This window comes from Corvus kubaryi, unplaced genomic scaffold (genome assembly GCF_017639235.1).
Source record: "Corvus kubaryi isolate FWS band 111438036 unplaced genomic scaffold, C.kubaryi_AGA036_p1.0 137, whole genome shotgun sequence".
Taxonomy (NCBI): domain Eukaryota; kingdom Metazoa; phylum Chordata; class Aves; order Passeriformes; family Corvidae; genus Corvus; species Corvus kubaryi.
The window spans coordinates 13,754,991-13,767,753 of record NW_024580671.1 but is presented as its reverse complement, the minus strand read 5'-3'; the positions used below and the strand labels follow the sequence as shown (position 1 = coordinate 13,767,753).

The 12,763-nt window shown below is 38.6% G+C and overlaps 2 protein-coding genes across 8 annotated transcripts in view; one reads left to right on the top strand and one right to left on the bottom strand.

Annotated features, from left to right (window-relative positions):
• The window catches only part of TMEM117 (transmembrane protein 117), a 193,270-nt gene that overhangs the window by 16,319 nt on the left and 164,188 nt on the right, over window positions 1–12,763 (top strand). For 2 of the 7 annotated variants that reach the window (XM_042017931.1, XM_042017930.1), the window contains one exon: window positions 3,159–3,250. The exons of 4 other annotated variants lie outside the window; for them this stretch is intronic. The gene's annotated coding sequence lies outside the window, so the exon portion shown is untranslated. Of the gene's footprint in view, window positions 1–3,158; window positions 3,260–12,763 lie in introns of all 7 variants that reach the window. One more of the 7 variants, XM_042017932.1, reaches the window with a different exon arrangement.
• Window positions 5,432–11,239, bottom strand: LOC121659646 (P2Y purinoceptor 1-like). Its single transcript, XM_042017936.1, has 2 exons — window positions 11,170–11,239; window positions 5,432–6,453 (listed from the first exon to the last, which is right to left on the bottom strand). Exons 1-2 carry the CDS (start codon window positions 11,237–11,239, stop codon window positions 5,432–5,434), a joined length of 1,092 nt encoding a protein of 363 aa, XP_041873870.1.

Below are 12,763 nucleotides of genomic sequence, written 5' to 3'. Positions count from 1 at the left end.
TGAATGTATTATGAAGGTATTAGAATATCCAGTTATGGTACACAAAAGCTACCTAGACCTTGCAGTCAGTTTTGTAGCCTAATACATTATTACAATATTCAATAATGTGTTCAAACTCATAATAGTTAGGCATTTAACTGGATACCATGTCCTCAGATTTAATCCAAACAAAGATCTGTGAGAAACCAATATTGCAACATACTTTTCATAGTAGAAGATACTTGGCTCTTGGCTGTTTAGTTTATTGTTCACTTATTGTAGCAAAATGGAATAAGCATTTAATTTTATTTGTTTATGTCATTCTATCTGGGTAATGTTATAATAAAACATTTTAGGAACATTTTATTTCAAAGTAAAGATGTGACCAAGTAAATATGAGCAGATGTCCTGTGCCTTTTAACCATTACTTTGCAGAAAATCTTTGATTTCAATCAGGACAGCATTAGCATTAGATCAGTCTAGTTAAGCAAAAATGCTTTTAAAAAGTGTGTTTAATTGAGCATATAACCATTTATGATCAGGAAAACAAATGTCTAGAATCCTTGTCAGCTACTAGAGTGTATTCCCAGCTGAGTATCATGAGAAATGGGAATAGCTGAGGGTAAGAGATGGAAGGATTTTTCAAGAGTTTTGTGTCCTGAAGATGGTTTTTTAAAGATTATGCAGTGCTTTTAGACTCATCTCAGGACAAAGGCATGTTGTGTGAGATTTCCAGGCTGGGAGAACAGACAACAGAGGCACCATGGCACAGATGTGTTTTGTAGCAATGCCCTCATCTGTTTTTCCCCTCTGTTCTTCATTATTCAAGATCAGTTGAGACTAATCTTTTTAGAAGCATGAGGTTGTTTCTTCTCTTTTCTTTCCCCTTTTTCTCTTATGTATGTGAGCATCTTGGGACCTCTGTTATAGATGGCTTTATTGATAGATAATTAATGAGCTTTATAGAACTGCGTGGACACAGACAATGCAGGCAAGCAGACATGGAGGCAAGGATTTGCGTATGTAACACAGTTTATTTCATATTTTTTTGTAAGTGGGACACAAAAAGGAGCAATGCAGAAAAATGGATTGTATTAGCATCTCAGAATCCAAAGTTTGTCCCTGTTCTGCCGGTGAGCCCAGAACAGTGAACTGAGGAGCTTAGGATACGCACATTACTCAGTCTCACAAAAATGAACTGGAGGAGTCTCCAGCTTGCTCCTCCTTGTTCCCAGCAAAGTGGTTGCTGGGGTCTTGCTGCCTCTATCTCTTGCTCATATGTTTGCAGGGGGCAGGGAGGATCAAAGGATGTACAACAGAAATCAGATAAAGTCACGATAAAGCCATAGAATCATTTAGTTTGGGAAAGACTTGGGAAAGATTGAGTTCAACCAGCACTGCCAAGTCCACCATAAGATCATGTCCTTGAGTGCCACATCTACATGTCTTTTAAATATCTTTGGAATGATGACTCAGCTGTTTCCCTGGGCAGCCTGTTCCAATGCTCAGCAACATTTTGGTGAATAAATTTTTCCTAATATGCAATCCAAACCTTGCCTGGTGCGACTTGGGGCTATTTCCTTTTGTCCTGTCACTTGTTACCTGGGAGAAGAGGCTGACCCTCTTTGCTACAACCTCTTGTCAGGGAATCGTAGAGAGTGATAAGGTCTCCCCTGAACCTCCTTTTCTCCAGGCTAAACACTCCTAGCTCCCTCAGCTGCTCCTTGTAAGACATGTGCTCCAGACCTTTCACCAATTTTGTTGCCCTTCTCTGGACAAGCTCCAGCACCTCAATGCCCTTCTTGTAGTGAGGGGCCCAGAACTGGACACAGGATTTAAGGTGTGTCTTCAGCAGTGCTGAGTACAGAAGGACAATCACTGCCCTGGTCCTGCTGGCCACACTATTGCTGATACAGGCCAGGTGCCATTGGCCTTCTTGGCCACCTGGACACACACACTGGCTCATGTTCAGCTGCTGTCAACCAGCACCCCCAGGTCCTTTTCCTGTGAGCAGCTTTCCATCCACTCTTCCCTCAGCTTGTAGCACTGCCTGGGGTTGTTGTGACCCAAGTGCCAGACCAAACCCTTTGCCTTGTTGAGTCTGATATGACTGGCCTTGGCCCATGGATCCAGCCTGTTCAGATCCTTCTGCAGGACCTTCTTACCCTCCAGCAGATCAACACTCCCACCCATCTTTGTATCATCTGCAAACTGACTGAAAGTGCACTTGATCCCCTCATCCAGATCGTCAATGAAGACATTAAACAGGACTGGCCCCAATACTGAGTCCTGGGGAGCCCCACTGGTGACCAGCTGCCACCTGGATGTAACTCTGTTCACCACCACTCTGGGTCTGGCGATGCAGCCAGATTTTTACCCAGAAAACTGGGCACCAGTCCGAGTCATTACAGACAATTTCTCCAGGCTAATACTATGGGAAACTGTCAAAGGCTTTACAAAAGTCCATGGAGACAACATCCACGGCATTTCCCTCATCCACCAAACAGGTGACCCTGTCATAGAAGGAAACTGGGTTAGATATATACTATTTCATTGTAATTTTTACCTTCTGAGTTAGCTGAGGTCTGGATTAACTCTTGCAAAAACAGATCCCTGCCTGTTGGCTTCCCCAGTCCTTCCCTGGTCACTAGCACAGAGCAGTAAGTGCTCCTTGATACTCTCCCAGGCCTGTGATGACAGTTGCTGGCATATCTACATCCTTTGTGCCCTGGACCACACAGCTCTTTGGTAGGGTGATGCCGACAGAAGAGGAAAAAGCATCTCATTTTGCATTTTTCTATTTGTGTACACTGCACAGTTCAGTCACACTGAAAATATGTCATCCTTACTTAGTTAAATGCATTTTATGTTCTAATTACCTGACTGGAGTGAAAGTTCTACCTAATCTTGTTTTGGGTTTTTTGTCAGACTCATGTTGATTTTAAAGCCTTTCCTTACTGTTGCCTTAATTTTTCTTGGTACACTGTGAAATACAGGCAGAGAAATGCTAGACTTTTCTTGACAATTTCTGGAATATGCATTTGTGCTGGTAGCAAAAGCCATTGCATGTGAATTGTGAAAGGGTTTTTTGTGAAGCTCTGTAATGATTGTATGTCATCAGCTCACTGGAGGCTTTCAATCCAAATTTTAATCAAAATTTTAAATTTTATTCTTTCCAGCTCTGGGTACTTTTGAGCAGTCTTCATTCATACATTCTGTAAGGCAGCACTTGCAAGAGGAAAGAAATCCAATTTTTTTCCAAATTCAAGAAGTGAGTTTGGTAATGCTTTTTACAATTTCTTTGGACTTGAGTGTTTCTTTCTTCTTTAACAGCTTATCTTTCTAATGACACTTGCTTATTATGTAATAGTAACATTAACTTCTATATAGTAGAGATTACCCAGTGAGAATAAAATTAGCTGTTTGAACTGAAAAACAACTCTTTTTCTATTAAAAATCTCAAGAAATTTAGACAAGTTTCTGGTCTAAGCTACTGTTGTCTCTTAAAAGCTCGCACATTAGAAACTGAGGAAAAACTGAGAATTCCTGCTTCCCAGATTATTTGTGCCTTTAAAGGTAGATTGAAAGGTGAAAGTGGCAGGTGTTTGATTTTGGTAATACCTTACAGTTTACAAGCTTGGGTGCAATCTGGTGGGAGCAATAAACTCATTTAGCTCAGAGCTTCACGCTAATCTCTCCTTTTCTGTCCCCTTCCTGCTGAGATCACCCTTGTTAGCAAATGCATTGCCTTTGTTTCTGTATCGGTCTGAGGTGTACATGTATACGTCTAGTTAATTGCCCATGCGTGCCCATTCATGAGTTAAAAAGCTCTCTTTTTACGCAGAGAAGCCAATGCAATGTTAATAATTTCCTCATGTTTCCAATAGACAATTAAATTTAAAAAAAAAAGAATATTTTTCTTTTAAAGTAAGAAAAACTGAAGTATTAAGAAATATCAAAGGAAAGAAGCAGTACTTAGAATGAGGTGAGTACACATAGGCATGCAATTTTTCTGTGGGATTCTGTGAGTGTACTAGTACATCCCAACACTTGTAAAGTGTTTCAGATTATCAGGACCAGTTTCTTTTCTTGTCGCAGTTACAGACAATTAAAAAAAAAGTAGTTCTAAATTTTATACATATATATTTAGTCAATGCAATTGAAACATAGAACAAGAGAGATTCAATACCCGTGTAGAATAGAATAATTTAGAATAATACATGCAAGGAGAAAATTATATTAAAACTGTGGAAATTAAAGAATTAAGACACTGTACGAAGTATAATAAAATCTACTTCATCATCAATAACTTCTGAAAGTAAAGTTAATGTGCTCACTGGTACATGGGCTTTCATCATTAACAAGGTAATGTGTGGAACTTGGCAAGAAAACAAGTCAGCAGGTGGCTGATTATTGGAACACGATTTTTTTGCCCATACAATGTGATGAAAGAACACATATTTAATGACTCTTGAAGGTGGATGTTCTGATGACTGTTGTGCTGGATGAATGATTAAAATTCATTATAGTCTAATTATCTTGGACTGTCCTGAAACTGTGATGCTAAGACCCCAAAGGAACAGAGGAGAAGCACTTCTGTGTAGTGGCATCTCTTACCTTTCTGGAGCTAAAACACCTTTTTATTTCAGAGCTTTTCCAGTGCACACTTCTCTCTGTTGAGTTCAGAGTTCATGGCAGAACACAGGCTTCCCTGAAGCAGAACACTATTTACAAGCAGCTGTAGTTGCCCGGGATTTGCGGGAACCCCTGCTGCCTGGGAAAAGGCTTAGCAAAGCTCTCTAATCCATGCTTGTTTATTTCATGAGCAGATTCACTGTGGCTCTGACTATCCTCAGGGACTTTTATCTTACTATTTATTTTTTGTTTGTTTGTTTTTGGAAATGTGCTGCACTTTCCTGGGTTAATGAGGTTCTACTGGCAGTGGAACTCTAGTGCAAGCAGCATTAAAATGAAGTACTTGTAGAAAGCCTCTCTGCAAATGCTCAAGCAGCCCAGCTGTAAGCATTATGACAGTTATTAATTGCACAATCACAACTGCAGCAGCACTTACAAACAGATGAAGAAATAATTCGCAGAAACTATAAGAAGGCTCCTCAACACTGCCTGCTCTTAATCTCACTGTATTTTTCTCACCCAGAATTAAAGGAGCTACTCAGAACTTTTCATCATTTTTTGTTCCATGTTGTATGTACATACAGATAGAAGTATTATTTCACAATAAATTAGGGTATGACAACAATATTTAAAATGCCAATTCAGTACAGCTAGGAGCTGCTAGTGTTTCTTTTAATGTTAAGTTTTACTCTGCATTTCTGTGTATTCTTGCTTATTCAAGAGATATCTGTAGAATACAAGAGGCCGAATACTAAATAGGTCTGATGACAGAAAGGCAAATGAGCAGTTGGAGATACAAGTCTTTTTAGACTGGTGTTTAAGTCATTGTTCTCAGGTTCAGAGGGATGTCCCTTACCCTTCCTGTCAGACAACAGCAGTACTGGCATTTGGGATGACATTTTATACTTTTAATTCTTTGACAGAATGTCTTATTTGCTATTGTAAAAATGATTGGGTCAAGGCAACTATTGATGCTGCAGATGATCTCTGTGACTTTGTAAATGGCACTTAGTGTGCTTATATTCTCACAGGGTGGTTGACAAGTAATTCTGTAAATTAGTATCACCATCATCATAACATGGTAAGGTGTGAAAGAAACAGCAAATACAATCATAGTAGCTGAAATCAGTAACAGAGGCCTAACAAGTCTGTTCCTTCTTTGCTGACGTTTACTGAGCTGTAGTAAGGCTTTGAGAGTCAACACATAGCATGTAAAGATGATTGAGGCTGGAAGAAGAAATCTCAATACAATTTTGGAGACCATGAACGGCACTGCAAGTTGGAATGGTTCTTCAGTGCTGTCCAGGTAATGAATGATGTTATGCTGTCTTCTAGCTGCAACTGTGTAGTAAATCTCAGGCATCGATGCAATCACTATGAAGATCCATACCCCGATGGTACAAAACACAGCCTTTTCTTTGTCCCACCATGTTAATGAAGTGATGGGATGAACAGCACCTATGTATCTGTCCAAACTGATGAGTGTCAGGAAATACACACTTCCATAGATATTAATACTAAAAAATAGTCCTATGATCTGGTAAAACACTTGGCTGAAATAGACAGCTAACTTCTGGATGTTATAATATACTGAAAAAGGTGCCATGAGAGTCCAAGTAAAGTCACACAGTGCCAAATTAAAGAGAAATATGGTATTGGTAGTCCATGTCTTCATGCAGTAAACATAATGTCGTAGTGCGAGTATATTGCCTAGAAATCCTGTTAATAAAGTGAAAAGGCAAACCAGAATCAGCAAATAACAGTACCACTCTGGCTTAGGATTTCTGTTGCAACTGAAAATAATGCATGTACCATTCATCATCTGTCCATGGAGTATGCCTGAAGGGAAAAGAGAGAACAACAGCCTTTAGAATAAAAATTGAGTTGGATACGTTGAATTTAAAATTCAAAAATTATAAGTTAAATTCAGTGCATTTGAACTGGCAAAAGAATTCAGAACATAGTATAATGTACAACCTTTCTCCTCTATCTGAGAAAAATGTAAAGTCTAAGTAGGTAACACAGCTTACTCTACAACGTCCACACAAGCCGATCTTCATGAACCTACATGAAATGCTTTATATACTTTCCTCTCTGCTATTTACTGTAGTGTACGATGGATGAGAGAAAAAAAAGCATGCACTCTGAAGTGCAAACAGTGTCCCTTGGCCACTAATGTGTCTGTATCTCTCTTTGGAAAAAGCAGAGGAGGTGACAGAAGGACAGTAATTTCCCATGCTCATTCCATCATTGCTTTGATTGCCTTGAGTATCCATATGGGGCCTAGGGGCAATTTTAATGTGGGCAGCTGTGCAGTGAGCTGTGACTGAGATCAAGAAAACAGCATCAAAAAAAATGAGGATGAAATTCTGCTTTTAGTGAAGGCCATAGAAACTTTTCCATCTATAGTGCTAGACAAAGTGCTTTTTTTGGATCTTTTTATTTGATTTTCTTCTGTAAATATTTGTCCCAGGATTAAAAGATTTTGCTTATGGTAGGGTTAGAGAATATTCTTTTTGTCTAACTCTTTGTGGCCTACTTTGTATCAATTCCCATTATGGAATGTGTGGAATATAGATCTGCAGTGTATTTTTCAAAGCAAGTTTTTAATGCTTGTAAAGCCTTATGCTTAATTCCAATGATTTTTTTACTCCTGATAAAACCAAAGGCTGGACTATTCTGTCAGAATGCACTGTCACCCACTGCAGTTTGTTATGTTTCTAGAAAATTTCCAAATGATGTAGTAGATACCAAACAGTGAGGTCTGTCCAAGAAGAAGCTTTGTATGAAAATCATCCAAATAGCCATTTATAGATTGGAGTCCACTACAGTGCTTACTAGGATGACAGAATAAAATTTTCATTAGTACAGGCCACACTTGAATGGAAGAAAGGACTTTTACAGAATGTTACTGATTCATTGAAAATTTTGAAGCATCTTCAACCATTAAGTTGGTAATAGTGGGGTTTTTTCTAACTTAATGTTTTGCTTTCATGTCAAGCTTACTACAATAAGACTTTTCCAAAGGTATGTTCACATACACAGGTCAAAATATAACAAAGAGGAGCTGCAGTGAAGACCTGCTAAATAAAGACTGCGTTATTGTGCTTAGCAAATTTATAGTCCACTCAGTTCCCTGACAAAAAGCTGGTTTAGACTGTACTCAACAAAATTAGGAATGAAAGTGGTTTCTCTAGAAGCTCAGCAACAAAGGCAGTCAAATGACTTTCCAGGAAATGAATGTAGATAGAAAACCATCTGTTCTACTGACAGTGTATTTCACAGGTGGGGAGTGTTTGTTCTATAAATGTATTTTTTAAAGTATTGAAGTACTGGACTTTAACCTACGGTAGCTATACTTTCCCTTCTCCTTTGCCTTCGTGAATATAAAAGATTAAACAAACCGTGTAATGTTTTTCTTCTGCTGAACTTTATAAGATATCCCTGTGAATTCTTAAAAATGTGAAACATAGTTAAGTAACATTTTCTCATGATATGTTCAATTAAAAGTAGTTTGAATATGTATAGGAAATCCATATTTTCCTAAAATCCTCTTGGCTAGAGTTTGTGTGTTCTTGGACTTGAATGGTATTTCCTACCTCTCTGCCTTCCTTTTCAATACTTACAAACGAAGGCACAAGACACTTGATTCCAAGTTGTGCTGACAGTATAAATAAATCACAGACTAGCTACAAACAGTATGGCCATAGCTGCATGAGGGAATTGTAATGCCAGGTTCCTGATCTCATTAAGTTTCTGGACAAGGGCTATAGGTAGGTCTAAATGGAGGGAGGCAAACAGCTGTGCCACCTGCTCTGCTTTGCTCTGAGTTGGCCAGATAAAGTCTGGATGTGTAGCCTTATAACTCTGTTAGGGCAGACACAGACTTGAATTAAACGAAATCCCCTATCTCCTTCATCACGTTCAGTTTACTGGGCTGCACTTGGGGCTGAGCTGTGTGAAGTTAGTTACATAGCTGGAGGGGATGGAGCTGCCCAGCTGTGTAAGGTCCATTTGGAGCTCAGAGAGTCATTAGAAATTATGTCTGTTTGTGTAGGCATTTCCCACATGTCTACCCTGGGATCCCTATTTGAATTTTCTAAAATATTTTTGCTGTCTCCTGTTAATTCTTTGTATTGTAGTAGAGCTTAGAGACCATAAATGAGACTAGGTTCTTGAAGCAGTGTGCTTTGCAATTGAAGTGAGCAACTTACAGGGTGGACACAGGGGAACAGGTGCAGAAATAAAAAGAACCTTTCCTGAGGTAACTTAATAAGCAAGGGGAGAACACAAGGGGTTTGACCCCCAGCTTGGTGCTATTCCAGGATCTCCTGGTCTTCCATCAGAAAAATTTAAAGCCTTATACAATCAAGGATGCAGTCTGACTGCATGCAGGAAGACAGGCAGCGTGCCCTGCTCTATGCTGAGGCCATTGGAGCTACCCTAATGTTCAGAGAATATGTGCTGTAATAATTTTCAGAAGTGACATTTTTTTAATCTCAGACAATAGCAAGTTTTCTGTCTACTGTCTTAGCACCAACAGAATAACTCGAGCTGCAGGATATGACTAGGTTGTCCTCACAGTTCAAATCCAAAATTTTGCATCTGTATTTTAAGAAAACTTTCTTTTTCTGAACATTAAAGTATTCACTGCTAAGTCCATGTATTCTTAAGCAAAGCCTGCCAACACACATATGCATATCATAGTGGGGCAGCATGAGCAACAGCACCATGGCATTATATTGTGCATGACTAAAATCAGACTTGCCAAGCTTTGACAAAAGTAGAACCGGTTTTCAAGGTTAAAAATACTTCCCATTTATTGAGGTTAATTTTTCACTTGAACGGTTTCAGCCACTAATGGAGATGACTTTGAACACTAAGTGGGCAGAAAGAGCAATCCCTCGATAGGGCACCCAGAATTAAGGGAACACATCTGATTCAGTGAAGACCTGGGTATTAGAATATTACAAATATGCCCAGGAAAGGGTTGAACTCATATTTAACTCATACTCATCACTCCCAATATAAGACAAGAAAGCATGCTAAATGCATGGGTAAGAATTTAATGTTTCTCTTGTTTCTGCTTCTGCAGTTTAATGACTGCAACCATCTTTTGGGCTGTGGATCTAAAGATACTAGAAAAGCTTTCGTTTTTAGAAAAAGTTACCTGTTTGACTCTGTTTTTTGTATCTGCCTATTGAGTTATCTCTTCTCTTGGACTGGAAGAAAAATACTGGTTGGGTTCTGCCTGGTTTGTTGCAGGACCCTAAACCCTGAAATCTCTACTACCCTGTGTCCCATAGTACTGTTGATGTGCTCTCTCTCTGTGTTGGAGCAGATAAAAAGACCTGTTTCCAGTAAAAAATTACACTTTGAGGAAATTTCTGCTGGAGCTAGGAAACATTATGATAGGAGAATCTTGATTTTTGTACCTAGTTAATTCACAGTTTATCACTGGTTGTCATTCATATGGCATTTAACTTGTATTTGTAAAGGTCCATTAGGCTTAGCACATTTATTTGGGGTTTTTTAAGTATATAATTGTGTATGTGTAAATATATCCTAATAACCGTGTTCTTCTCTGTCATACCTGCAGGGGTTTATTTCACATTTTTAACAAGGTCATAATAAGCATAATTTTCCTGAAGTAAAAAAAACAAAAAAAGAAAGTTAAGATGAATTAAAAGTTTATTTTGTGTAATATTATTCCTTATCTACTCTCTTTGCCCCTTGCTACTTTTTGTTTGCTATTCTTTATAATAAAAGACCTAATTTTACATGAAATGTTCTATTTTTCTGGAATTTCTCTGAGAATTTTGTTTGGCTGTTTGCAATTGTATTTTAATCTAGTACAAGTCTATTCCAGTTACCAGATAGGTTTTCCAAATTTCTGACCATTCACACCCCATAATACTTCTGTTATGTGTGCTTTCCAAGTGTAACCTTTTAGCTTGTTTTATAAAAAAAGCATTATACTGAGTCCTAGGTTTTGTTATAAAAATAATAAGCAGTATTTGCAATTTTTACTTTAACAACTTACGTGTTAGGTAGTCATCTGCTGCAACCCATTTTTATTTCAACTGAACTGATATGAAAGGATATATAAAACAATGTGAGCGTTAGGTGGATCATTTAACAAATTTTAGTTCAACTGCATTTAGCATGTTATACATACTGGTATGGTGGGAACAGTAAGTAATATCTGCAATATTTGTATGCAGTTAGGTAAGAAGATTGTGCCAATATCCAATTCCTTTCTTTTTTATATATCAGTATTGTGATTAAAGTGCTATTTATTTCATTAAAAAATTCTGTTGATGAGCCCTGCTTGAGAGTTAATGAAGTCCTATATGGCAAACATAAGCTAGAGTAGAAGGAAAGTTGAAGTGGAAAAATTTGCTTACTGAAGACAGTATTTATGAAGAAGTTCTTTTAAAAATATGATATTTATACATATTTGTAGGTATTAATCATTGGGTAATAACTAAATAGGAAAAAACATTGCCTTGGCAAGTAGAGGTGCAATGAATATTTATTAAATCTTTCTCTTACCTGTTTTAGAAAGGTTGGAGTTATCTGTTTTACAGAAGTCTAGATTCCAGGCTGTGTTTTTTCTCTCCATTAATCTGGACTTCCTGAAATCACAACTCTATTTTGCGAGTACTGTTTATAATCCAAGGTCTTGGTAATATTCCATATGCAATGGCAGCTGTTCAGAGAGCAGGTATCAAACTGCAAGGGAAATACCTTTTATCATTTAGCTCCTCCTCTCAGTAAGTCAGGATAATATGCTACTGCCATAGTGGCCTCCACTTGCTCTTTAGGGAAGGACAGACTTATTGGACATCCTCAGTCGAGCTAGGCCTGAGGCTGTCATTGTTTCCAGCAGTGAGAGTAGAAGAGTCCAGGGGCTTGGGGCATATACATGTGTGTTTACACTTTCCCTTTCTTCACCTTTCCTCACTCCCAGAATCCTTGTTGCTGCCCTACTACTGGACTGGTCTGTGGACCTATGTTGCTCTTGTCCCATCATAGAGCTTCATTCAGCCCCCCTATACCTGCCTGTCACTTCTCTTGTCTCATGGTTCCCACATCATTCCAAAGTCTCAGCTTTGTCAAAGAACTCTCATCCTCCAGCTGCTTAATCCTGAGCTCACCTGCTACCTCTTCAGCCCATAGCCCATGTCTGCTCCATGTCCTCAAGTCTTCCTCCCCCAAACCTGCATCTCCATCTTCAGCAGCACACACCAGTCCTGGGATCTTCCTGTCTGATTGCCTGAATGACCACTTCAAATTTTTTATGAATTTCTCCCACTTTATATCTTCCCCCTGTGGCCAGCTCTAATCAATGCTAAATGTGGACAGTTCCACAAGCAGCTCAGAGAAATTGCCTCCATCCCAGACCATTTCACATCTCAGTCTGCTTTATCACTTCTCTTGATACTCCCTGTCCAGCTCCTCATATTACTTCTATTTTCCCTGTTTTGACATCTTCTAGCACCAGACTGCACTGTGTCCTTGTTAGATGCTGTTCTTCACCTTGCTGCTTGAATTATCTGTTGTCTTCCTTACCCCCGCTTGGCTTCTGCTGTGGCACTCCCAGCCTTGCAGAAACAAATTCCCATCTCTTGTGCTGGTGGGGTTTTCAATACTCTAAACAATTCTTGAAAGGTAAGAGATGACAGAGAAGAAAAGCTAGCCCTGAAAAATATGTTCGTGGCAAAAACACCGTAAATGTTTCACCTAACACCAGTGGTGAGAGTAAGCAGAGCTTCTTTTCAAGTGACAAGACACACCACTGTTCTTTGAAAAAAGGTAGTCTCTGCAGAATTAAGCATCATAACACATCATATGACCAAAGTGATTAGGTCTAAGAGAAACATACAGTACAAGATCCTACACAGACTCATAATTCGAGTTCCAAATTAAATTAGGGAAGCAAATAATATTTGTCAGTGGACATACCTCAAATACTTCACACTGTCTTAGACAAGAAAAGCTGTCTTAGACATGAAAAAGGAAAATTATGTATGAATCAGTAACCTTTTTTAGCATTTGAAATGCATTGTTGTGGCCTGTGGTTTTTCTCATCATCTTACTGATAGCAGTATACCACTATTAATAAGTTATTGTTGTATTCTTTTTT

Excerpts from the sequence above, each read along its gene's own strand:
- LOC121659646 (XM_042017936.1), bottom strand. The coding sequence starts at position 11,239 with ATGGAGAGAAAAAACACAGCCTGGAATCTAGACTTCTGTAAAACAGAT. Across the intron at positions 6,454-11,169 it reads CTCCAACCTTTCTAAAACAG|GCATACTCCATGGACAGATG; the intron begins GTAAGAGAAAGA and ends TTTTCCCTTCAG.